The sequence below is a fragment of the Thunnus albacares genome, chromosome 9 (genome assembly GCF_914725855.1).
Source record: "Thunnus albacares chromosome 9, fThuAlb1.1, whole genome shotgun sequence".
Lineage (NCBI taxonomy): Eukaryota > Metazoa > Chordata > Actinopteri > Scombriformes > Scombridae > Thunnus > Thunnus albacares.
Genome location: NC_058114.1, coordinates 23,821,640 through 23,849,575, shown reverse-complemented (window position 1 = coordinate 23,849,575; position 27,936 = coordinate 23,821,640). Strand labels below are relative to the sequence as shown.

At 45.6% G+C, this 27,936-nt stretch overlaps 1 protein-coding gene across 1 annotated transcript; it reads right to left on the bottom strand.

Moving 5' to 3' along the window:
• Nucleotides 1–27,503, bottom strand: midn (midnolin). Its single transcript, XM_044361430.1, has 8 exons — nucleotides 26,969–27,503; nucleotides 24,392–24,620; nucleotides 22,604–22,691; nucleotides 22,394–22,456; nucleotides 11,583–12,134; nucleotides 10,077–10,209; nucleotides 9,546–9,869; nucleotides 1–2,489 (listed from the first exon to the last, which is right to left on the bottom strand). Exons 1-8 carry the CDS (start codon nucleotides 27,042–27,044, stop codon nucleotides 2,227–2,229), a joined length of 1,728 nt encoding a protein of 575 aa, XP_044217365.1. The 5' UTR covers nucleotides 27,045–27,503; the 3' UTR covers nucleotides 1–2,226.
• Nucleotides 27,504–27,936: the final 433 nt, after the last annotated feature.

Genomic DNA, 27,936 nt, shown 5'->3' with positions numbered 1-27,936 from the left:
TAAGGCCACTTAAAAAAAAGATGAGGTTCACCAAAAAGGTAATCTCTCACTGCAATCTCTGGGAGTGCAATTGTGGTAGGGTGGTCGATCCATCAGACAGACAGACAGATAAAGAGACAGTCTTCTCTCGAGTACGTTTGACGGACAGTACTGTAAATCCACTGGTCTGTTGGTTCCCTGCGAGTACGTCCACGCGAGCCTCGGTTGGCATTCAGGCCGGGGGGGAGGAGGGGAGGTGGCTAAACAGTTTGTAGGCTGTCTGGGTCCTTGAGAGTCATGGGGGGTAAAACCAGCGTTCGGGGAGTAGAGAGAGTCAGTTGCTCTTTGCTCATCAATGCCATCATCATCATTATCTTCATTGTCACACAACAGGAATGTTCAGTGCTGAGCAAGACGTGAGTCCACACTTAACTTCATCTGTTTTGGTTTTGCGTTGTAATACTTTAGCAGGACACTGTTGTTCTAACATTGAAAAATAAAAATTACAAAACCTAACCAACAAAAGCAGCATTGTTTATTTTCTTCACAAATGCATGCATGTTGTTAACCTTCATTCCCACAGCACCAGTTTCTTTTTTTTTCTTCCATCAATAGAAAAAAGATCAGTGTAATTCACACTTCTGCATGCAAAGAAAAGTCACTTTTTCCCTCCCGCTTTTTTAAATTTTTAAGTCCCCATGTGTAGCAGCAAAACTGTGAAAGGCCTAACCTGATATGTCAATGGATGTCCTGGTGGAGGCACTAGATCATGATGCTGGATACAGATCCCACTTCTCCCTCTTTGCCAATAAAAAAATATAGTCATTACTATGAGGACTTGTGGTAAAGATACACATGAAATGGGCCGAGAACTGGGAACCAACTTATAATTTGACAATTTATCCGTTATGGTATAAAGAGTTGTGACCCATGCAGCTGATTTGAGAAACAATGGGTTTAGTTGGGAGAAGACAACTCAGACAAAAACATGGGATAATCTAAATCAATTTACACTAAAATCAAACATACACACACCCTCATAAACCTTTGCCAATTGTCACATTTATGTACACAATCTAATACAAACCCTCAACAAGTCCATTCAGGTCTGTAAGACATGAGGTGGGCTGGATGAAAATTATCTTTCCGTATCATCTGTTGTGGTTGGACAACTATAATTCATAAATGAGCTAATGAATGATTGAATGGATGTACGTATTTGTTGGTAGTCAACGACTTGACTAAAGCCACAGAGGGCTGCTGTTTTTTGAAAACTGCAGATAGGAAGAGAAATAAAAATAGATTTTTTTTCCATATACATTTTAAAGATTTTAAAATCCTCTAAAGCACTTTCTGTTAATATTAATTCATTTTGTTTAGTCATTAATAATTCCTATCGATACCCTATGTCACTGAGGTTGATATCAATACTTCCATATTCATTTTTTATTCTTTTTCAGGCCCCACCTCCTTCTTGCACACTTTGACCAGCTGTTATAAATCAAGAAAATGTGCAAATCAACAACTACTTTGAACTGTTATATGAAAACCTGAATGCTTTGTGAACAATGCTACATATTTTTTTGTTTATAAAATATAATAATATGTTTAAAAATGAAAAAAAAAAAAAAGTTTAACCACCCCGTAACAGGTAAAAACTGGACTCTGGTTGGTGAGTTTTGAGATCAATAAGAATGCCCGTTGGAATAATCCATAGTTCGACAGTTCTGCCATTCTTGTGATTAGGAAACACTGAGGCCTCTGGTGCTCCTGTCTTGTTAATTAGTCCAGTGTGGATCTCTTCATTGCTGTCCAGAGTGCACTTTTAAAAAACAAATCTTAAAAAAACAAATCTGAAAATACCACCACCACCACCACCCACTGAATTCTGCTATGCTCAAGTTCAGGTATGGTCTCTGTTAATTATACCATAAAAGTCGTGTACACAGTTAAGTCCAGTTGCTGCCTGTCCAAATCCAAGCATCAAAGAAAGTTCTGTTGCTATTGTTGCTTTTTTTCACGAGGTCAACTGTGAAGGACAGAATGGGATTAAAGTCTGCAGGGAGCCTTTTTTTTTCCACGTGACAGATGCTAGTCACAAGGACAACTTTGATTTCCTCTTTGCACAAGACATCTTTGCACAGTTCTGAGTCACCTCCTGCCAATCCACTCCCTTAAAATATCTCTAAGTAAATCCCAAGCAATGTTTTGCACATCTTTGAATCTATCCCCCTGGGATCAGGCGGTTCAGGCCATGACGAACTCTGACTTCAAGTCGGCCTTGACGTCGGGCTTCCACACTGAATCGTCAAAGTCCAGGTCCAGGGAACCCTCGCTGGACATGCTGCTGTTGCTGTTGCTGCGTCCGGCCTTGCGGTTAGGCAGCCACTGATAAGGAGCGCGCTGGTCCCGCCTGGCCTTCCTGCGCAGGCGCTTCTGCTGCATCAACAGCTGCAGACGCTCCACCTTGCAGCGAGTTGCACGGTTCTCGGTCTGCCGCAAACGGTCACCTAGACAGGAGAAGAGATGGGTCAGGCATGTGTTTCTCTTTGCATGAGGACTAGTTTATTTACAGTTAACAGAATTTACACTAACTAAAAGATTGAAAAGGATATCAATATGTGTTTGTATGTGTGTGTGTGTGTGTGTATGTGTGTGCATGTATTGTGTGTGTGTGTCTAGCAGGCAGCAGATAAAGCCCCACAGCCTTGATGATTATGCTAGGACATGCTAAGATCATTCCCTTGGCTCTGACACGCACACACACACACACACACACATACACACACAGGCCATGTGCACAATGTAACATTGGAATTTGGTGCTTAACCTCCCCCACTGAGCTTCATTAGCCCCCTCAGTGCTATTTCATCCCCTTATCGCTGAGTGGGGAGACCTTCTTAGACCCGAATCTCCTTGAGAGCCAATAGCAAGGCCAAAAGCATACACAACACAAGACAGAGACGACACTTTCTGATAGCTGTGTATGATATCTGCACACATAATTGCAGATGACATGCCTCTGTGACTGGATGTGCTACTAAGTGCATTTCTAGCTGTTGATGTGCCTATAGGAGAATCCAGTCTCGAGGGAGAGGCCTTGCATCGCACTGTGAATGCTTTCCTACAGTGGCCAAGTCAAGACTAATTCCATTTATGCGTATATTCAGGGGCTTGGAAGGAAGGGAAAGCAACCACAATCTGTTAGCCAGCTCCATTAGTATCTGTCTGGGAATTAAATAATTAAATAATGGGCTAGAATGTCAATAAACCGAAGTACAGCGGCCATCTCTGCCTCAGCTGCACAGCAGTACGCGCACACAAACACACACACACGCACAGGGACACGCTCAGATCCGCATTCGAGTACATCATGTATTCACACAAAAAAAATACATAGACAATGTGTAGGCCCATGCACATATAGGCACACACGGCTGCACACAAGCACGCACTCAGGAGTGCACGCATGCACACACACACACACACACAGCAACAGCAGCAACAGCCGCAGTAGCTTTTAACGTGGATCGATGGCAAATTAAAAAGACCTATTGATTAAACCTTAGCTCTAGTGCAGCCATCCATCTCGGGCCCAGGACAACGCTATTGGCTTTCAATAGAAAATGCAAGCGAATGGAAATTGTAAGCGGAGAGAGAGACAGGGAGAGATTGGGTTTTTTCTTCAATTTTTTTTTCTTTATTATGGCTGTAGCTTCCTACTCTCAGCTCATTGACCCAACCCCCGCCCCCCCACCCCCCCCCTTCCCCCCACAGACCCCTACCTCTTCCACCCCTTACACATAGCGAGGGCCCCCTCCTCCTCCCTCCTCCAGCTCTTACCCCACGTCTCCCCAGAGACAGCTAAGGTGGGGCAGTGTGAAGAAGGGGAAGAGGGAGGCGAGGGGGGCATTGTGGGTTAAGGAATTCCTCCCCCAGGGGCGAGGGGGATAGAGAAAAGGACAGAGGAAGAGGGTGGAGGGTAAAGGATCAGCCGTAGGTGGCAGTTTTCCGAATCGATTGTGCCCTCCTCTGCTCTCCCCCCCCCCATCGGAATGAATTCCGGACTCTGTGTGGGCTTAATTTACCTCTTTCCCTCATTTGCTTATCGGATCGAGCAGTGCAGAGCCTTTTCTCCAGCTATAAATATTCACCACTGTCTGGCAGTGCATACTAAAAAACTACACTGCTGTCACGCAGCCTCAATGCTGCTTTTTGAGAACAGAAAGGATGTGAATAGTGGCACTGAGTTATCAGAAAAAAAAAAATACTTCTTCACATTACACATAGCCACACAGATCAAATGAGGTTTTTCCACTTCCTGCCAATATGTTCAGTCCTGATTCAAATGTATGTGTGCGCATCCAGATGCGGGGCAGCGTGTCATTTTCTAGAGAACAGGGGGTGTACTAAGGGGGGTTCTCCTACATTAGAGCCATTGTTCCACTCCCTCAGCTCCATGTGACATCCATATACGCTGCCGCGAGGCTTTGTTCCCCCTCCGGTCCTCCCTCTTCCCCTTATTCCCCTGCTCTGACTAGCCAAAAGCGAAACCGCCCCTCGGCTGTGTCAAAATATGGCTGTACACAATGAAACGGCACAAAGCCAACACTTGCCTACATACAAAATCTGTTTGTCTGGTACAGTTTGCCTTTGGAGTTTCTCAGTGTAAAGTCTTTATTCTACCAGCGTAGTCCACTCAAGAATGATCCTATTTTCCAAAGAGGTACGTTTACTAAAAAAACTCAACAATAAATATAAGAATATACACACTCACTCACTCACACACACACACACTCTCACACACACACCCACAGTGTAAAGGGCAGTTTGGTGGTGCAGTAGGAGGTCTTGTCCTTTGGCTTGGCAAGCGCTCTGGGAATGTGCTTGGAGCTACACCAAACTTAGTATGTGTGTTTATGTGTGTGTGCATGCGTATGTGTGTGTGTGGCCATTCATCAGCGTCACTACCGGAGCCCTGGGCGGCTGGGCCGGACACAGCTGGCCACAGGGATCTCCAGACTATGTTTATGACAGTAGGGCTATTATTAGGGCTGGCTAAGAAGGGCAGACTATACACAACACACACACACAGATACACGCAGGCTGGCCCAGAGCCTGGCTGCAGAGACTAGGGTTTGACGTGAGCACAATAACCTTGGAAGACCCGGAGAGAGGTGGGTAAGAGATATAGGGGATGAATGAGAGAGAGAAAGAGAGAGAGAGAGAGAGAGAGAGAGAGAGAGAGAGAGAGAGAGAAACTATCCTCATATACAACCCTGTGTGACACAGAAAAGACAGATGAGGAAGCAACAACGGATCTTTTCTTAGTAATGCAGAGTGGAAGATATCAAACAGAAGACAGGTCAAGGGCACACAGAGAGGGAAGGAAACGCCAGTCTCATTTTCCTCCTCTCTCTTTTTACCACTCCCTGCCTGCCAATCACACCAAAACTCAATACGGAGCAGTACATTTTTCCATCCCCAAAACTCTCCTCTGTGTAGACTTTGACACAGACCCTGTAAATACACCGAGCTCTGCAGAGAAAGCCAGAGAAAAATAGACAGAGAGAGAGAGAAAGAAGGGGTGATCTATGAATAATCGATGCGTCAGTCAGTTTTCCTTGCCTTTGAGCCCAGCCCAGCAACACAGCAAGGACTGAGATAGGGAGCACACACAGGCGGGTGGGAGGAGTGGGTGGAGGAGGAGGAGGAGGAGAGGCTGAGGATGGAGGTAGTGAAAAGGGAGGAGGGCTGCAGTGTGCAGGACGCAGAAGGAGATTAAAGGAGCTTCTCCTTTTATTGATTGTATAAAGATTGGCCTTCATTTGCAGTTGTCTTAGTGCTGTTGTTTGTTTGTTTGCCTTGATAAGTCTTGTGATCTTGCAGAGAGAACATTGTGTTTGCTCAGCATCCAGGGAACCAGAGGGAAAGAGGGAGGGGTGGATGGAGGGGGAAACAGAAAGAGAGAGGAAGCGAGAGAAATAGAGGACAGAAGAAAAGAAAATCACTTTGCAGCAAAGTCAGCCCTGATAAGTCTGGTCTTTTTGTAGCCTTTGTCATGGCGTGGGTAAAATAAATATGCGACAATATGCTTGATTTGTGATAATTATTGGTGTAGTGTCCAAAATCACATGATAAAATCTTTTGTGTTCACAACAGTGAGTTAAGTGTTGTAGTACACCCAATCAAAAGGTCTTGATGTGAGAGTTCTATTGTTCAGCCCAACTAAATTTAGTTTCAACTGTCAGCATATGCAAAGGTTAGAAATTTCCCCATAATATTGTGAAATTTTAGGAAACCACAAAGTAACCACTGAACATGAAGCACATTATGGTAAAGAAACATGAAGAACGCATCAGACCGAAAATCTGACCCCTCAGAGTCAAGCATTTGGAGACCTTAATCTCAAGGTCCAGAGGCAAACAGCAGAGGTCCATGGGGGAGCACTCTGGAGCGGAGTTCAGCCAACCACATGGGAAAAAAAAACAAGCTATCTAGTTTGACACCAGAAAAAAAAAAAAAAACAGTAAACCAACCAATCAGACCAGCAATGAAAGCAACCAATCAAATTGGAGCTAATATGAGCATTTTGACAACCATAGAAAGGGCACTGACAGCCCTGCAGGGACACAAGCTCTTCAATGACTTTTAGACTTAATTTACATTCTCTCTCTCTCTCTCTCGCTCTCCTTGTCGACAATGAAAGGGCACCTGATGTGCTTGGCTGGCTTAGCTAGATAGCTCTACGCTGTACTGCGTCGCTGGGGCATTCATTGAGTTACCGGTGCACGTGTGTCACAGCAAACCTCCGTGTGTGTGTGTGACACGAGAAAGGAGTAAAGCCTACCAGTGGATAATGTGCAATGCCTCGGCCAAGCGGGTCAGGGCTTAAATACAGGTCTCGGTGAAGTTAAGGGCATTTCTCTGTGCCTCTCTCATTCTTGCTTGCCCTCACTTGTCCTTTGGCTTGCCCAATCCCAGTCAGCACGAAGCTAACGTGACCTGACAAATCCAAAGGGGACAAGTGGGGGTGAAGGGATGAAGAAGAGAAAAAGGGGTTGCTAGAAAACTAACTTTGCCCCTGCTCTGCATGCCTGTGTTGAACCCAGGAAGCTGCAGTGGGAGTGGGACTAAAAGGCAGCCCATAGCCCTCCCCTCCTCTGCCCCACAATGGCTCAGCCTGGTGCCCTGTGTACAGCCCCTGTCCCTGGCCCCTACACAATGGGTTTGGCTGGGCAGGGGGCTAGAGGGCTGGAGGGGGTGCTGGGGAGGTCCACCCTACTCAGTAAAGGAATTTAGCTAACAATCAGCCTGCCAGGCCATCCTAAAGCCCTCCTGTTCAAATCCAACATGAGTCCTGGGCTGACAAATCCCCACACTCAGCAATAATTTACACCGAAGCCATGAAACTAGTCGCCCAGACTTTAACCAGGCATTTGTGGTTGAGTATGTGTGCATGTGTGTATGTTCAAGCTTTTTATTTACGCTCGTCTTCTCCCCCTTCGCACATGAACTTGCAGCGGAAAGGGTAAAGGCTCTCAGGAGACGGCCAAGCTATGTGACATTTTCAAGAGGCTGTCTCAACCAGAGTTTGACTGCGCACACACATTCACGCAGATGCGAAGCGCAAGTTATTCCTGTAGCTGAATGAAGGCAGGTTTCTGTGAAGCAGAGTTAAGCCGCAGTGTTAAGTCCAGTAAGTCTTCCATCAGGTGTCGGCTGATAAGACTGCCTGAGGGCGCTTAGTCATCGGCTTCCTTGGGACACCATGCGGAACGGGATACAAGAAGGCATGCAGCCTCTGTCCGCACAAACAGACCAGCACATTCTTTGTCTCAGCAAGCTAAACTGTGCTTGGTTGGGCAGGTTACCCATTCACATCACTTTATGGAAGTGAATATTGTGAGCAGGAAGTTGGACTGAGGCAGTAAAGTCAGAAAAGGGCATTAGACAGGCTATTCTTTCACCCATTCTCTTTTTTTTCCTGCTTCTCCACTGGAAGCCCTGGTTAATCAGTGGGCAGTTGGTGCACTGATGGACAGGATATAAACACCCATATGATGAATGGAGGCTTAGTGTTGTGGTTTTAACAGCCCCCCTCTTCCGCGTCCTCCTCCTCTCACTGCCATCTACTTCACAAAGCAAATTCTTTTCAGTGTTGCATTTTGGAATAAATCTATCTATTTAAGGGCCAAATGAACACAGACAATGTATTGATGCACAACACAGACATGGAAAGAGAAGGAGGGGGGGGGGGTGATTAGGAGGAAGACAGAGAGATGGGTTTTACAGACAAAGCTGTTTTTGGACAGCAAATGGGGGAAAGAGCAGCGTGGGCTGTTGAGTGCAAACGTAGAGCGAGATGACAAGAGTGGGAGAAGAGGGGAAGGGGAAGGGGGGGGGGGAGTAAGTAGGTGGGAGCAGTGAAGGAAAGGTCTTCCCTGAGTTAGGAAAATAAGCCTGTGTTATTCCAACTGTTCACTGAACACATGTAAGGGCACCCAGGGTGATACAGAGGAATACTGGACATTCCCAGTCAATCTGTGTTCAGTTGCTACAACTAAAGCATTCTACTCTGCTTGCGACAGAAGGTCATAAAGCAGGGGACAAAGCCAGACTATGACAACAGAAATATCTGCTCTTGCTTTTTTAAACAAAAGAAAACATTAAACATTAATCACTGTATTCCAGGACCCTCCCAACCAGACTATTCCACCAAAGAGTGGCTCGATTTCCTCAACAGGAGATAAGGAGGCAGCAAAGGACAATGCTGTTTCTCTCAGCACAGCCAGTCTAACCTTACAACGTTGACTGAATGTTATCTGTACTGGACATCTGTCTGACACTCAACATCCTGTGTCTCTGTGAGGAAAAGAAGGTTTTCAAACACCCAGACTCTGTCCCTAAACAGTATCATCTGAACTCCAGCACCTGCACCAGCCCAGCCCTTGGGCATGGGTATGTTGAGGTTTGTCCAGCCCCAACTGGCCCCAGCCCATACATGCCCCAGCTGCAGCCCTTCTTTATGAGGTAGGTTAAACCACCCAAAGCCTAATCTAATCTAAACATAGCCAAGCCCAGGCTTGAAGGAGTAAACCTATCTCCTTGGTGTGCAAAAACAAAGCCAACACTGCTGCCTGACAAGCCTGACTGAACAGGTCTGGAGAAGCTTGTATTGCATGACTAAGAAGACCCCCCCTTCCTCCTGTCTATTCCTCTTCTCCTCTGCCTCAAAACCCAAGAGAGATGTACTGTATGACTGTTTTTGTTCTTTAATCTCACTTTTTCATTCTTGCTTTGTCAGTAGTAACAGAGACAAAGATAACAATGAATGCTTTAGTAGGTTGCAACGTAAGAGAAGAACACAGTAAAATTGCAAACACATACACACACACACTCCTCCAAAGCTGTGGCAACTCTAGGAACATCTGCTTCATGAGGGCTTCAAGGGATGCACAATGACTTATTGTGCGTGTGTGTGTGTGTGTATGTTTGAGTGTGTTTCTGTTTGTGTTCATGACATGCTCGCATGAGCAGAGGAAGTGCAGCATAGAGTCACTCACCAGGAGGTTTGCACATGCGGATCTGGCTCTGGCACTGCACCAGCGGATGAAGAGTCGGCGGAGGGCTGCTAGGGCTGCCGGCGGGCACAGAGGTAGTTTTGGCAGAGAGGCCCGTCATGCCAGCAACTGGGGGTGAAGGAGGCGGCGAGGGGGACGGGGAGGTGGGCGTACCACACTGGGTCTGGTAGCGGAGCTGGGTGAGGGAGGGGGGCATGCCCTGGTAGTGGCGTGTAGCGCTCAGGAGGTCGTTGAGAATCTGAAGGATGGTACCAATATCTCGTCTGGGACGCCCATTGCTGTCCTGGCAGTTAGGGTGCAAAGTGCCTGTGAGTGAGAGATAGGGAGCGAGAACAAAAAAATATTACAAGAGATGTTTAATAAATTTGAATAGAAAAGCTTAAGTGTTTTCCTGAATTCCTTTTGTGAAGCATGCGGGTCTGCATAAAAGAGGCTTTCAGCTGGATCTCACAGTGAGCATAGTTATTTCTTAGAGCAGCAATAAATCTTAAAAGCAGCTCATTGTCCCCTCACCTGAAAAGGTCCCTGAGAAGACTCCGGGAGCGTGGTTGACAAAGCTCTCAATGATGGCGCCAGGTTTGCGGGAGCGTGCCGAGGGACTGGTGCCACTGTTGGGGCTGTTGGTGCTGTTGGTGCTGCAGTTAGCCTGGAGGAAAATGGGCACAAAGTGAGCTTTCTAGCCAAAAAAAGAGGCAGTTTGATGAGAACACCTGTGTACAACCTGCATGAAGAAAAATATTCACATCCCATACTGTATTAAATGACAGTGCATCAAATGACAAACATTCATACGTAACGTGCTGTGAGCTGTGGAATATTAAACTTGTACTGAGAAAACTTACATGTGTTCTGTAAGTGACCTTTACTTCAGGGTGTAACTACTATTAGAAGCATGTTAAGTAACCTATGCAGTAAAGGGTGATGATTATACGGAAACACCACAAAACAGGAAACCTGAGCTTCATGTTATACAATAGCCCTATAGGACAAGATATCTGGTTTCTTCAACTGACATCAGACCAAACCTGGCAACCATGCTGCCTCACCTCAGCGTAACTTGGATCACTCAACTGATATCTGAAAGTGAAATTGAAACCCTGGTCTCTGTGTTTGTGTGTGAGTCTGTGTGTGTGTGTGTGTGTGTGTGTGTGTGTGTGTGTGTGTGTGTGTGTTACACATGTGAAAGCATGATGAGGAATAGCTATTTCCTTTTTCTCACTCCTAAACTGGCCTGTCTTTCTGTTTTTCTTGTTGTGAACCATCTCTCCCACAAAGTCCACTGACATCTGGTTCTTATTCACTTTCCATAGGCTGGAGCTTGGGGAGGTAGGGAAAGTATACAGCAAATTTGGTCGGTGGAGACGAGTAAGCGTGTTTGTGCATGTGTGTGCAGCTGTTCTTTAAGTTACCCAAAGTTAAATAAATGACTGTAAAGGTTAATGATAAATGACTGACAACAGTGAGGTTAATGATCAGTCATCAGATGAAAAACCAACACTGATTCATTAAATTTGCCTCTCTTGCTCTCTTCTTTCCTCTCACGCTCTTTGTATTTCCTTCTTGTGTGTGTGTGTGTGTGCGTGTGTGTGTGAGACTGTTTGTATGCACTGGATTTGGGAAGCAGACTGCACTCCATTGATGACTAACTGCATGGTGGTTTGGATGAACACACACACATCACATGCAAACCATCTCCAGACCTGAGTAAACCACGTGTTTGCCTTCATGCTGCTGGGATATCCCACTAATCTAATCAGTTTAATGGAGGATGATTTAGTTGTGTGCATGGCACTTGGGTCAAATGGTCATAACCCATCCCACCCCGTTGTTCATTCATGAGAGCTAATGACATCAGCTTTTTATGTTTAAAAAAAAAAGATATTTTACCACTTTTAACATCTTTATCCATAGCACCTTAAATGATTTTTAAGACTTTTTGCATGCTTGGCTCCTTACTAAGCTAGGGCGGAGAAAAAAAAAACATTAAAAATATGGATTAAAAATATTTTTGAGGCTTACCTCAGGGCAGAGGACTGGGGCTACAGGGCTGGCCTGGCCGATGTCGTGGCTGGGTTGGCCTGAGGAAGGTTGGTGGTAGTGGTGGTGGTGATGATGGTGATGGGGTGGGGAGCGGAACAGACCTCCGGGGATGTGGGACGGGCGAGGGGAGTGGGGCTGAGGAGGAGGAGTAGGAGGGCTACAGTGAGTGGAGGAGGGCGACTGGTACATGGGAGGGAGCGGCTGGTGGTGCGTAGAGGGCAGGGGGAAGGAAGGGGAGCCCGGTGAAGAGGGGGAAGAAGGGGCTGGGTGAGGCTGGGACAAATGGGGGCCGGGGTGACTGTGTGGATGATGGGGGTGATGGTGGGAGTGCGGGTGAGGGTGGGGAACACGGGGCTGCCCTGTGGGCTGTCCCATTGTGGTCTCTGCGTTGCCCCGGGTGATGAGGTGTCTGTGCTGGAGCTGGGGACTGCCAGACTGCTGTGCCGCCAACTGGAGCTGGACGAACATCATGTGATCACCTACACGCAGTGCCAGGGTGAGGGGAGAGCGGCCGGACAGAAAGTCACTGACCTGCAGGTAGAAAATAGAGATCAAGGTTAAGTAATTCAATTCATATGCTTCTATAGCAAAGCTAAAACTCAGCTTTTCCACATGACAAAGTTTTACTAAATAAAAGATCTAAATATGATTTACGTATCAAAATTCTTTAGCCAAAAAGAGAAAGACTCCCCCGCGCGTATCGACTTCCTTCTTTGTAAATGAACAGTGGATGGCAGTTAAAATACACACAACAGTGCTTTGACCTCCCCCTCTCATAATAGAGACACAGACACACCACATTAGCCCATCATGCAATCAATCACCATTCTGTAACACTGGCCTATTTACATCTGCTGGATGAGGAGACCTATTGGAAAACACACACAAATAGAGCCCACTCTCGCTTGCTTCCCACTGCCCTTCGGCCCGTTCTTAGTCAGCAGTGTCATTCAGCTAAGAGACAAAGGCCACCCTTCTGTCTGGCCCGGGGCCTGAAAAATCAGTCCCACGTCCAGGAAATACACCCCACCCGCCTCTCAAACACAGAATGGCCGATTGTCCGCGGCGGATCTGGAAGGGCTGCCCATTTTTGGAGCTCTGGCAACGGCAACAGGAGCTAAGTGTGGAGGCCTTTACTGACCCACCCGTGGCCCGGATGGACACACACACAAATGCACACAGGATAGCAGAGTTGTCACGACTTGGCTGGAGGATTCACACTAAATAACAAAAGTTCTCTTGTCCCCCCTCTTGCATGCCTGTGGCTCTGTTGCTGTGTGTTGCCACTCACTGCTGAACTCCGTGCATGTGAGTAAGTGCGAGCGTGTGTAATTTTTAGTGGCGAGTCGTTCAGGGGTCACAAAGCTTCTTTGGGTCTTGAAGACTCAGCAGTAATGACGTCTCAGGTTCTCCACAAATAGAAGCAAACAGAAACAACCAGCACTGGCAAATACAAAGTGACGCCTCTGTCCAAAAAGGTTTCAACAACCCCTACTGCCTGTGTGCTTTCATTCCCCAGAGAGGGAGGGAGGGGGGGGGGGGACAGGAAGACAGAAGGAGCACCGAAAAGCTACATAAGGGGAGGAGAGAGCACAGACAGGACAGGAGATGGAAAGTGATAGAGACATACATACAAAGACAGAAAAAGAGAGCAGAGGCCTCACCCCCCCCCCCCCCCCCCCCCCCCCCCCCCCCCCCAGACCCTGCAGCCTTTGGAGTGTGCTTGTGAGATGTTGGCCTGTAGTTAACCCTGTGAATCACCAGGCTCTGCCCTCCATCACTTCTCTCCCTTTTCTTCTGCTTATTTATTTCTCTATCGACCGTTGCCTCTCTGTTGCCAGGGTGACCTTTGCACATTGGTATTGACATGGTTTGGAAAAGAGGATGGAAGAAGAGGAGAGGCAGGTGAAAGGACGAGGGGGTTGGGATGATCTAATGGCTGCATTTCAACATGTAAATAATCAACAGCTAAAGCAGCAAAAAAAAAAAAAAAAAATCAGCATAAAGAGGACTGCAGGAAAAACAGAAACTCAGCCTTTCCAAAGTGTTAACTCAGCCACTAATGGCTTGTTGATACAGTCCACACCCACCATGATTACCCCGTTGTGGTAAGACAATAAACTCAGCAGGCCTAAGGCTGGGTGTGAAATGGGGTGGAGAACAGGGTAAGGTGCTACATGAGATGGCTCTAGGAAACTCTGTGTACAAAAGGTCGCCTGTGACTTGATAGACAAGATGTGTGTGTGTGTGTCTGTTTGAGACCTCAGGGAGGGCAGAATCTTAAAAGTGGGTGAGGGGGAGTGAGTGAGAAAAAAGGGGAAAAAAAGGAGGGGGAGGAGAAACTAACTGTGTCTGTGAGTGACAGCTGTCAAGAGAATGAGTCGGCAGTTTGCCAACCCACAACACACACACACACACACAAACGGACACTATACAAAGTCAGAGGCCCTGAGGGAGACCATCAACCCAGTGTTTAGTTAGAGGGAGGGAGCAAGATAGGGGGGGGAAACACCCCTGAGAAATGAGTATCTGTTTGTCTATGGTCGTGTTCAGACCTCCTATCCTGTATCAAGATATATCCAGGCTCTGCCAAGACAAATTGTAGTTCACACCTTGCATCAGAATGTGTCTCCAGTAACCACTTGTGATCATATTTTGCTTACCCGCTCACATTTGATTTTATCCGTGAAGAAAGTGCAACAGCTGCTTAACAGAAAAATTTGCATTTTGTAGGATTGCAGTGGCTATTCAGTACTTCCCCATGAGATCTTCAGTTTTTCTCTGCATTTTGAGAGCAGACATAGTTGTATTTACAGGGTTTTACTATGATGGGATCATCCAAGACGCTATTTAAAGTCTAAACAAGGCTTTCGCTTTATAAATCTGTTTCTATGTGTGCAAGAGGGTGTGTGTGTGTGTGTGTGTGTGTGTTTGCGAGCAAATGTGAGAGAAAGTGAGAGAGAAAAAGGCCGACAGTGAGTGACAGCAGGAGAAGCAGAGAGGAGGCTTGATTACCCTTTTAATGACTAGTGTGGATTATTCAAAACCACCAAGATGAAATTCATGTACTCCTACTGAGCTCCCAACACCACATGGCGGGCTTCAAATTAGCCTGCAAGAGAAGCGAGCTTTCTCCCTCACACTTCTTCTTTTTTTTTTTCTTCTTCTTCTTCTGTTTTTTTTCCCTCCTCCAGTCGATTTTTTGTCACTCCAGATCTCAGAATCTCAGTCGTTGACTCATAAAGTCAATTTAAAAGTTGCTCACAGAAGCCCCTCTAGTCTCACATACATGAGAGCTAAAAATGCGTGCGGAGATCTCCTCCTCTGTAACCATGCGTCTGACTCATATGGGGTCTCCGTACATACACACACCACCCACCACAACCTATTCTTTAGGCAAGAAATTAAAAGGCCACAAACCCACATAAACATAGACATGGAAAATGACAGGGGACATCTCAACTACTATAATCTGATCAGCCGCTCTCATATCTTTGCGGCCAACTTTCTTTACCCTCAGATGATAAACATAGGGAGCCAAAGTAAACCTTCAGGTGTGGAATTCCACTCCTCCAAATGAAGAGCTGCATCGTTTTTCGGCTGACATGCTATTTCTCCCGACACTCCTGAACACCCTGAAAAAAGGAGGGCGAACAGCTTGTGTAGCTGGGAGCTGGGAGCTGTGGAGTGGAACACCTGAAATAGGGCCCGTTTCCTGAGGGAAGGGAGGAGGCGGAGGATGATACAGCGCGGCCTGCCTGCCAGAGGCTAGATTGGCGAGAGTGATCGTGTAACAACAAGCCTCCTCCAGACGGACAGAGACTGTGAGAGAGAGAAACAAGGGGAGGGAGTATGTTGAGAGTGCGTGAATGTGTGTGTATGGTGTGTAGGGGGGAAGGGGCTCTCTAGCGCTGGAGAGATGGCTTGCAAATGATTCCCAAAGGTCTCAGCTAGCAGCTCAGCTCCAGTCCAAACATGCCTGTCTGCTCTCAGGAGCACAGCCAAGACAGCCAATGTGGCTGGCTAACATTGACGTCAGGACAAACACCAGATAGAGCTTTCGGGAACATCACAGGCAAACAAAAGAGAGCTCCTAGGCATGTCTTTAAGTCTGCAACCCTCCTCTCCTTCCTCCATTTCTTTTTCCACCTTGCTCCTCACAGCGCACTCCACGGAATTCCAAGCCTTTAGAAAAGCAACTTACGGCTTTGTCTAGTGGTTTGTTATGAGAGACGCAAGACAAGGAGAGTGGAGGGCCCCGCTTTGGTTGTGTTAAGGCAGACAGAGAGAGAAACCAGCCCTTCATTGTTCTCTTTCTGATGCAGCAGCAGTGGTATGCAAAGGCAGGAGGAGGTCATGCCTGAAGAACAAGGTGTGTGTTTGCTAAAAACAATATATATAGGTGATTATCCTCAACAGAGATTGCACGGACAATGTCATGACAGAGTCCATTCAGCAACATACAGGTGTTTATGAAGAGCTGCTCCATTCCTCTTTAACAACTGACCCCAGAGCCAGTGGCATCAACCATTTTGTTTTAGTTGTCAGGTTCCAGGATGTGGTATTTTGTTTAGCAGCCAGCTTTGGTTGCTATGCAGTGATGGGGGAGAATATGATAAGGGGCAGCCGGAGGAGGAGGAGGGGTGGAGAAAAGATGGAGGAAAAAAAAAAAAAAGGGGGATGGCAGGAAAGAGGAAGGGAGCAAGGATGGCGAGGGGGGATGGGGGATGCGGGCGATGGGGGTAGGGTGTCAGAGTGGTGGTGTTGGTGGTGGGTGATGAAATATTCAGTGAGAGTGTGCCTCTGGCTCCTTCCCTCTTTTTTTTCTTTCGACATCTCTGGCTGACAGTTTTATTTATTGGGGTCCCTGTGGTTCAAGGAACTCATTTGCAGTCGTTCTTCCTTTGCACACTAAGCGAACTAAGGGAGGGAGATAAGGAGTGAGGGAGGACGAGAGAGGCTGAGAGACTAAGGGAGGGTGAGAGGGAGAGGGAGGGAAAGATAGAGCGTGTTGGCAGCACTGAGCTGACATTCATGAACAACTGAGCAGCTTTGTGCCGGAGAAAAGAGGATAGAGGATTGGAGGGCGGGACAGGAGGGTGGAGAGAGGGAAGCCTTGAGAGGAGGAAGCAGTCTCCTCCAGCCATATTCTGGTTCCAATGCAGCTGCTCACCTGTCGAACTGCTAGGTGAAAGGTAGTGTTCAAAAGCCTGCTTATTAACCCGCCTATCGACCTCGATGTTTTGATCGCACCAGGACACTATTGATAGTCTTTGTGCAGACACACACCAGCTAAAGATGCAATAACAGGCTCTCAAAAGAGAGAAAGAAAAAAAAAATCAATGACTTGCATCATGCCCCAAATCCTAAAAGCAGCCAGGGGGCTCTTCAAAGGCCCCATTAGAAAGATAGGCGCCTGTAATACTGCCTGATAAGAAACAGAGGGGGCTGAGAGGCGCAAGAGAGGACCAGCTGGCCATCACTGAATTTGATCGGCTGAGTGAAAAGAGAGATCAGAATGGCAAAGTTCAGGATGATCAGGTTCCTGCTAAAGCCAGTCCTCACACTCCAACTGTGCCAACAACTGGCCAGCTACATTGAGCCGATTCACATGCACACAGGAGCCTCTCAACCCCCGGCCCTGTTGCATTAGATTCAATTCAAGTTAAGTAACAGCAAAGAAATCCTCCCTCTGTCCTGTGTTGGTGGGGATACAGGAGGGGAGCATCCGCAATCAGCTAATCTGATTTGTGGATGCTTACGAAAGACATCATCATTCGTAGCAAGAAAAGAAGGCGGAGAGAATAGATCTCATCTGTTTTAGGTAAAGTAAGCGGGTACAGGTAAATGGTAGAAGAGGAAGGAGAGGAGGAGGGGGAGTGTGAGGAATGATGACCAGCAGAGACCCATTAAGAAATGGTGTGTGCAAAGGTGCAGAAAATGCTGTCTTTCTTCAAAAGAACTTGCTCTTTCTTAAGCGTGTTTTTGTAAGTTGTGAATTACCCCGGGTCTTTTGACCCCTGCCTCTTTGTTTCACCAGTAGCATATGCCTAATTGACTTCATTAGACTTGGTGGTGGCTATCAGACATGATATTCCTGGCCTCCATCCTCCCACACAGTAGCCCCACTAGTCACGATGCCTGCTACTTGAATCACAAAAGCTCCGTGTCGCCAGGGAATGGAAAACAATGACGGTCACGACTCAAATATAGAGAAATAAGACTCCCCTGGCCGCTGAATGAGGGCACACACAAAGACGCAGACATTAAAAATGGATGTTGGCACATGCACACACACACACGCACACACACTCACACACATATGCAGGCAGATGCATACACAATAGGACAATGAAATCCCCTGCAAAATCCATCTCTCCCTTGATTGCCCCACAACACACCTTGATTCCCTCCATCCATCCCAGCATCCCCCTCCCACTGTGTTTAAGCATCACAAAGGGGATTACACAGGTGCAAAAATACTGCGTGATCAGCTTATTAATGCAATTTTCAAGGCCAGGATTTATATGAGCAGGGACTGAATAGGCCTTTAGATCAGCATTGTCTTTTATTCCATACACAATTTGATTTACACATTCAGCAACAAATTAATTTCTGTAGCTTTCATTTAGGTAACAAAAAAGCAAATTAACATTCTAAAGAGTAAAGACTCCCTCTCTTAAGCTGCATGCATATAAAAAGCCATCATTTCAATGGCAGTGGGAAGGACAGAGGGAGCCGCATGCTATAAAAAGGGGAGGATCTTCTCATATTGACCAACACATTGACTTAAGTCATTTTTCAATTCCTTGCACTCCCAAATCCTCAGTACAATTATAATGATTTCCAGTAGTGTCAATCCTGCTGATTAACTAGCATCTAGATAAGGTGGGTACAGGGTGCATGACTGGAAAAAGAAACATATTGACCATCTGCATTGAGCCATGTACAGAGACACAAACATGCACAGGTACAAAGTTAATTGTCCCTAAACACACACCGTTCTCCAAAATCTGCCTTTTCTAGTAGTTAGCTAATTTTCTTTTTTTGGATGATTCTCTTTTGTCTTCCTTTCATTAGACCCTCCCCTGTATCTCTTCATCTGTGAGTTACCCAAGCATGCATGCTCAACCTGCCCATTACCTCCTACCTACAGAACCTGCACACACACACACACACACACACACAACTTGACATGTTACAGAATGACTTGTGCAAAGCTTCCTCTTTCTTTTTTCTCTTCCACCTGTCTGGCCCACCGTAGCACCCCCTGAGGGAGTCAGAGCGGAGGAAATGAGGTGAGGGTGACCCAGAGGTCACTCCCCACAGATTGTCAGATCCTACTAGTTTGCATCTGTCCGCTTCTAGACACAATGACAAAACTGTGCCAGTAGGAGGAGGTGGAGGAGGAAAAGAGAGAACTGCATGAGGACAAGAGGTGCTTCTCGACAGGAGCGGGGAAAAGTAGAGCAGATATGTAACAGCGTATTCCGCGGGGACATTTGGAATGGCAAAACACAGCCTCCTCCCAAAGCAATCTGTGTTAGTGTTCAAGGCGAAATTTGTCAATCTGCAGCCCACTGAGCCTCGCTCCAGCTGGGCCGTGCATTGATTTTGAAACCAGTATGCACCGCTGTAGCTGCAGTAAGTTGGGTATAGCTGATGCCTATAGATGTAAGTAGGATGAAAAGGGATTGTGGGGGGAGAGCCAAACTTAAAGAGTGACCCTCAATCATTGTTGTGCGTTAGAGGGTTTGTCAGCTGGGCAGGTTTGGTGCTCATGCTTTAAGACAGGAACAAAGAGGTGGCTGCATGGGGGAAGGGCAATGGGGGGATGGTAAGGGTGATGCCTGCCTGCCTGGTTGGCTTTTATTCTAACATCAATGTGCATCAATGAGCAAATAGTCCCTGTGTGCTGAGAGGGACACATAATCCTTCACTTTCTGTCAAATACCAAGATCAATAGATGGAGAGCTGATGTCACTGCCTACATATGCCCAGAAATAATGAATATTGCTTTCATTTCAAGTATAGTAAGTAAGTATACATTCATTTTACTACTAGGATCAGACATTTTCTCATTCTCTGAGCAGGATCAGAAATCCTCTTAAATATATCCTTTCAATGCTGGTGTGTGTGTCTGTGTATGTGTGTGTGTGTGTGTGTGTGTGTCCGTGCATGACTGCATATGTAAGCTGTACACGCAACCTCTATTTAGCGGACAGAATGAGAAGAGAGTAGTGCAGGCAACTGTATTTTGATGGACTGTCAGGAGGCAGTGGCTTAATACAGCTTAGATGTCATGCAGTCTAGTGAGATGCCAGAGGAGGAATTAAGGCAGCCAGGATTGTCCTTGCTAAAGAAGCCAGCCATCACGGTCAAACTGAGGCAGCTAGCTGGACTTGCAAACCACAGCACATTTAAATTACAGGGCCCTGGGAGGGCTGTTAAGCAGAAACAAGAGAGGGAGACGGAGGAAAGAAAAAAAATCCCATTCCGATAATTGCCGGGGTTCCATTTCCATAAAACATTTTCTATCTAACTTCCTCTACAAAAAGTCTACAACAGCACTGGAAGCTGTCATGTCCTGCCTGATTGGTTGGCTAGCTAGCCGCTAGTTGCGGACTCTTCCAGGATCCTGATAAAGAAGCAGACGTAAGGCGATGCACTCGGCCCAGTCTTCCATGAATTCACGCGCTTCTTGGCAAAACACCCGATCTGGTAATGAGACCTCACATGACCAAAATACAGGTGGGTGCAGGGGTGAGGGGTTATAAGACGTGCGGGGTTAATACCCGCTACTTCTCAGGCTACCACAGCTAACAACCACCCACATTTCCCTGAGGCTATTTTTGGGTGTATGGGCATATCAGTTATCGTGTCAGACACTTTTAAGAGCTAAGTGCATTGATTGATTTTTGATAGCCCCTGAGTAGAGGTGGGGGGGGGAGGAAGGAAATGAGGGAAAGCTTTTGTATTCCTATTTTCTAATCTTACTCAGATCCGTAATCTCTCCACAATCTATATCATCCCATTCTGCTTCATGAATTATAAAGTGGAATCAATTTCTGTGAATAAAAACACAGGAAAGCAGCTTTATGTTTTAATTTTGACCTTTTACCCTGTTATCATGCTTTCTCTGCCCTTTATTCCAGCTGTAGGATTATGATTAATATTGCAACAAATATGAGTGCAACAGTAATATGTTAAATAATTCCGGAGAAAAAAAACAAAACCATATGACTCATAATGAATCTAAGAATGGAGGGGTGAAGTGGCTAGAGATTCACACAGATTGAGAAATATGCTCTTCTAGGTCGACTGTTGAATTATCATCTGGCTCTGATGAGAATGACAGTCACTCATGGCTGCCCAGCAAAGGCGGCGTACCACATGATGGGTAAAGGCTTGCTTCCAGCTCACTATAATTCTGAAATACACACTCCCATCCAGTAACAGACACACACACACAAATGGCCACTTACACACACCTACACACATGCAGTCATCTACTGTCAGTGCTACGAGACGCATGCTGAGTTCACACACACGACAAGGCCAGGATTTCCACCATAAAATTATCAGCAGGGAATGAAGCCATACCCGACCGCGTTCCGCTATCTCTGGACAACCCACATCCTCTGATAAAAATTCTACTGAATGTACAGTATCGGTTTTGTGACAAGTTCACCAGAATGTAACCACTGTATTGCTGACACACTTAACTTGGTAAATTAGGGACCAATTTCACCATCTTGTACTGTTTTGACATCAGTCAGCGGCGCATCACTGATGCAGTTACGTACATGTCAGTGTTACACAACGCTACAAAAGGAAGTTGATCTGAGTCAGTCAGCTGCAGAGTGTTTCATACGTCACACTGTTGTCTGTGTGCATTCAGCCTTATCGCCTGTCTTCTCGCTCGCGCTCTCTCTGCGGCCAGCGAAGAGAACTCTTTGCCTTTTTCACTTTACACTCGCATTGATCATTTTGGTGAGTCATGCCACAGTGACTCAAAAGCATACTGTATTTCGACAGCCTTATAAAGCCGTTTCACTGTAAGTACAGAATGTGGGCCCCACTCTGACTGTGTATGCAAGCTATGCTTCCAGGAACCCTATGCTAATACTGAGTGAGAAGGCTGTCATCTGATGATCCAGCACTCTGTTTATGAGTGAGTGAGACAAGACTCAATCTCCATGCAGCCACAGCACACTTCCTGGAAACTTGCCGGTGCATGTGTGTGTGTGTGTGTGTGTGTGTGTGTGTGTGTGTGTGTGTGTTAGAGCGTGAAATACAGAAGGAGTGGAGAGAGATTATAGATAAAGGTATAAACAGAGAGGTGGAAGTGAATGTTATGTGCTGGTCCTCTCAGTACTTCACAAATAAGCCTTTTTTTGTGGGGTGTTCGCCCTGGCTTCCTGCAGTTGTGGGCGCGCACACACACATGCACACTATCACAGATGTTACTAGGATACAGGAGGGTGTTGCTGCTTATTATATCCTAACAGCTCACACTAGATGTCTAGCTTGGCTTGGCTTGTTTAAGAGGCTGAGATTAGACAAGCAAAGAGGCTTGTGCTTGTGCAGCCTGCTCATCTCATCTCATCTCTTTCCCTGTCTCTTGCATACATGTGTGGCTCTGTACTTATCCAAAGCTAAAACCACCCATACCCCCCATGCAAACACAAACAAAAGGTCCAAAGCTCAGCTTACACTGTAGCCATATTACAATACTGATGTTGTTACATTTATATTATTTCAGTGTCAACAGAGAAACAGACTCTTACCTGAGTTTCTGTTAAGCTCTCCAAGGCTTGCATGACGGACTGCTCAGGTCTTGATGCTTGAGACTGCACAGAAAGAAAAACAAATTTAAAAAAAAAAAAAATGAATAAAAAATAACTGACAATAATGACATCAAATGAAAAAATATGCAAATATATTTATTAGAATTACCAACTCCAAACAAAACTAAATCACAGTCAGGTGAGCCTTACCATTAATCCTGCTTCAACTGTTGGTACAAGTGTTAACTTGCTCCCATCAGAGATGCCTAGATCCTGGAGTTTGCCTGAACTTAGTCGCCTGCAGGGTTAGAGAGAACAAGATAATGAGACTGTGCTGACAATATCTCTCTTCAGACACACAAACACCCTTCAGCCAGGGGGGCAGACAGACTTCAAAACTAGTTTGGAAAAGAGCCGTGGGTGAAAAGCTCCATGAAAGAGAAGTATTGATTGGGCTGTCATATTTCAATTTCAAGTATAGTGGAGCTTGACAAGTGCTCGCAGTAGATATTTGGCACCACTGCCACTTGACTAAGTGGAGGTAGTATTTTCTTTTGGCATTTTGAGTTGTACAACTGAGGAGCAGAAACTCCACACTGAAACCTAAACCGTATTTTTTTTCAATAGCTAAAGGAAATTTAAACAGTATGGCAATTAGCTAGTACTAACATTTCAAGTCTATTCTTAGCTGAAATGTAAAACATTATGACAACTGTCTTTGCAATTCTGGAGAGTTTTTTTTTTTCCTTGCAGGTCATATTGCATTATAACTACTCACATCCAAATGTTTGAACCTTTGCCTGCTATAGGCACGTGAAGGATGTTTAGGACAACCTGCTGTACAGGCATGACCCAAATCTCACCCCATGCAGCTGAACAAAGGCCCTCAGCACTAACTTGCTGTGGGTCTACAGTCTGAGGAGCAGGAGGGGATTAAAAAAAAAGGGGGTTTCAGGTTTTAAAGGATGATGTGATTTATTGGGTGATTACAATGGGTGGGAGGGGATGGAGACTGAAAAACAATGCTGACTGTTTGCATGTACTAACGCCCCCCCCCCCTCTCTTTTTTTCACCTAACACCACCTGCACTATTGCTAGCTCATTTAATCTGGGCTTGATTCATTTGGGAACTGCATAATACTGTAGGCTCATAGTTTCAAGCTAGTTTTAAATAATAAAGGTGTTAACTACTCTCATCATCCATGCAGTGCTGCCCTGCTGTGCTATTAAAGAGGCATGCCCTGGGTGCTAAAGAAACCGGCCAGCCGACACCTCACAACAAGAAATCCACTGAAACCAAGAAGGAGTTATTCTGCTTCCAAAAGCCATACTGGCTATTAACATGTAACTACAGGAAATCACCACACTTACATTACTCATCTAACTACAGGATACATCTGCTTTGCATTATACAGTAACAGGTCAAAGATGAACAATATATATGCCTGTGCTGTAGCAGAGTAAATAAATCACAGGCTACCGAGTGCGTGTGACTTTACTCATCAATGATTCACGTGTTTGATTCGCACAGCATTAGCAATTCAGTCAGGCTTCGGTATTTATAATGAAGGAGGGATGAATCAATGCAAGTCTGCAGATCGCCTCGTCGATACTGTGACCGGTGACCGGTGCGTCCCCTATGCGTAATTCCAATACCGTGCGTCCGGATGGTCAGTGGTTTCCTTGAATGTATTGATGACCAAAGCAGCCAAGGTTGTCTCTGAAGCTCCTGAGAGCTCAAGCAAGCATAAATCCAAACGTATAGATTAAAACATCACTGCAGCCCGGGGGTGAATGCACCTAAACTATGCTTATTCGCGTTTTAAACTGCGGAGTAGCCTAGACATTACGGCTTATGATGTCAGTATACAGTACAGAGAATCAAACAGAGGTTGTCCTTTTCCAGACAATAGAGGAAATTGATATTTGTATGTTTAGAAAGGCTACAACACTTCCAGTAAACACATTTCAGTAAGATGTATTGTCAGGTTTACTCACGTTTCTTTGTGTAGCAGTGCGAGTCTCTCTTTTGGTACTTTAAGTCTTTGCGACAGCCTCCTCTTCAGTCCTTCCACGGTCTCCTCCAGGGGCAGGGAGAGCTCGAAGCGTGTGCCGGTGGTGGAGTGGATGTACAGGTTCATGGAGGGCTCAGTCGGGACGGCCTCGCAAGACGAAGCCCCGCGACTGGTGCAGCTCCGGGCGCTGGGATGCTGGTCCATCCGATAACCTGTGGTCAGAGGAGGGGGAGACAAGACGAGCAAAGCCGGGGGATGAAGAAGGTTGAGGAGGATGGAGAAGCAGATCCGTCGCTTCGGCTACCGTCCCTTGTTCTGCTTGCAAATCAAAGACAGCATTCAGAGAGCTTTCTCTCTTTCTCTCTCTCTCTGTAGCTCTTGGTGCCTCCTTTCTCTCGCTCTCCGAGAGTCAGAATAAAGCCCAGTCCGTCTTCTCTCCGGTCGATATCATGAGAATATTCCCCCAGGAAAGTCAACTACATTAGGCTCGGTTTTCTCTTTGTTTGATCTCTCGCTTTGTTACCTTTCCCAAGCAAGCAAAAGTCTTCCTAAATGCTACATCGATGGGTAAATGCCAAGCAGACACGCAAGTATGTTGTCAGCAAAAAATGCCATGGGCGCTCTTTTACGCAGGCGGATACCTTTAAAAGAAAAACGGCGAGGTCTAATTCAAAAAACAAAATAAATTCCTCTTGCTGTTTTGTAAGCTTGTGCAAGCTTTAGAGGAGATAACATACGGTCCGTAAGCTGCAAAGCCTCACACAGCTACAGTGAGAGGCTCTCCGCTGCGCACTCATACCCACGGCAGCTCCACTGAAATATCGACAATGAACATTGTCACAAAGTATCCCACTTCCACCATCGATAAAATACGCCCACAGCTCCGAAGCAGCCCGACCAATCACGGGAGAGCTCCTTCAGGACGCTGCTGATCTCAGCCAATAGAAAGACAAGATCCACACCCACGTGGAGGGCAAGCGAGTTAAGGCCATTCATAATAAATTACAGCACAGAACAAAATATGTGTCCATTCCACATTAGCCTGCTGCAGCGGTACTTAAACTGAGGTCCGTGGTCCTTTAGAGGTCACTGATGAGTGTGAGGAGGATCCCCATAAAATGACTAATTGTTTACTTTTCATTATTACTAACTAACTCGGTGGTGATTACTTTATTTTACGAAGTAAGTCAGTAAGAAAACAATCAGCTGTTTCTCTCAGGTGACCCAGAGATAGAAGACTGTGCCAGGTCAGATTTCTCTTAACAAAAACTTTACATTTGAGGGTCTTTTAAATGGGAACTAGCTGTGCCACAGACTCAAAATAACATTCATCATCAGCATTCAGTCACACATCAAACAAGTGATGTCTTGTTTGATGCGTGACTGTGTCTTTCACTTCTGAATCACTGACGATAAACATCAAACCAAATCTGAGAAGGTATTCGATTTTGGATTAGGTTTCACTTTTTTTCTGTTATAATCACCAGCGCCAGTGTAGATGCAGCTATTACAAAGACTTATAAAGACCAGTGGTAAAACTCTACCCTGGTAAATCTGAGTTATCAGATGGGCTATAATGGCATTAATAGTGCTGACGCCATCCTCTTTCCCCTGACCTCAGCAACATGCAGAAACCATTAAAGTGTTCGCGAGTAGTATGCAAATTACGCAATGACCGGGGTATTCTCCTCAGGAAGAAGGATCCCGGATAACTCGCATGTATGCAAACATGTGCCGGTAAAAGATACAGAGAAGCCATGCAGAGGGGAATATGAAATATGACTTTATATGATTTTTCTACATGCAAAAAGTGGAAATAGTAACTGTTGCTGCACAAGAAGTTCATGTTTTTCAATCTGAGGTGAACAATTCACGTCAGATCAGATGAGAAACATGAGGAGCTTACACACAGAAAGGGACAGATTAAGACATTTGAAACATACATTATGGCCCGCACGGAATCATTTAGCTCTTCACATTCCTCCAACTCAAGTAGGTGCTTCAATATAAAAAAAGAAGATACTCGGTCGCCACCCAGTGGCCAAGGAGGGAACTTTCACGATCAAAACCTGCAATTGATTCATAGTTTACTTGTGTCTAACAATGGTATCAGTTCGGACTATATAGCAAGAATCATCTGGCAAAAACTCTTCTTTCTTTTACTTTTAGGCTCAGTCATAAAATGTGCTTGTTATTTTCTTGGTTGTCACTATAACAGTGTCATTTAATAAGGTTGTTATTATGTTTCTAAACAGACAATATCAGCAACGACTTACTGTCAGCTACTAATTATAATTTACAGTAACAGCTTGACATTCTCGTGACATCGATACAGACCTTAGTAAGTTAATCATGTCCACAGAATTTACATGGAAGCTGATTCATCCAATCACTTGACAACATGCCTTTATCGATCCAATTGTCTCCAATCAATTTCTTACCCACCAACACAATATAGCCCTATGTCAAACTTTTTTTTAAATAAATCTTAACATACCACGTTTAAATGCTATTTCAATGTTACAGCTACTACTTGAAGGTAATATTAATGTGTACTTACCAATTATTGTGGCGAAAACTGTAAAGCTTCGCGCAGAAGTCTGTCGTGTTCCAGTCTGTTCCCCCAGTTTTGGCATGTAAAGTGTAACCAGACAGTGATAAAACTCTCAGATAAATCCAAACACTTGAATATCCACAGGATTTTTTCTCAGTAAATTCTCTACCGGACCCGTGCGTGTCCTGCGCGCGACGTTACGCACCAGACCTCGGCACTCCTGACCAATAAGGAGCTGCAGAAATGTCCTAAGATGCCTCCGCGTGTTGTCAACACACAGGCGTCTTTCTTAGTAATAATAATCGGGAAGGTGAGACACCTCTTAACTGACTCTTCTCAGATATGGGTGGAGAGTTGCGTTCTTGTTATGTCAGCATGTCATTTAAGGTGGCTTTGCTTCGCTGTAACCGCCTCTATGTCCGACGTGTTCTCGTCTGTGGGAAAGAATGTGCCTACGCAAAAGCTGTAACAGATAAAGATATCCAACTGTGTCAATGGCGTGGCTGCCTGGACAGCAGAGGAGGCTTTTAATGGCGGTAGATACGTAAATAGAAACAAAAAAAACCACCCGTCCGTGGTCTGCCACCTTAACAAAAAGTCAATGAAATTAATGCTTTGGCGATATCAGGGGTGTTGCTAGTCTTTGACGACACAGAGAAAAATGTCACCGGGCAACAGAGAAGGTAAACACGCTGCCTGGAAACGAGGGATCGCACACCGATAAACAAAAACTTAATGGGCACGACTCCCTTCTGCGTTTCAGGAAATATATCTACATGCTAGAGAATGTTAAGGGCATTTGTAATAACATAGCCTAAGTAAAATAAGTGTTATTATAATAACAAAGTCAGTCTTGCAACTTCCATTTTCACGCAGCACTGCCTTTGTACAACTTTATATGCTATTACACGGTTAGTTTTTGTATTATTCAAATGAAGACAGTGGTGGAGGAAGTATTCAGATCCTTATTTATC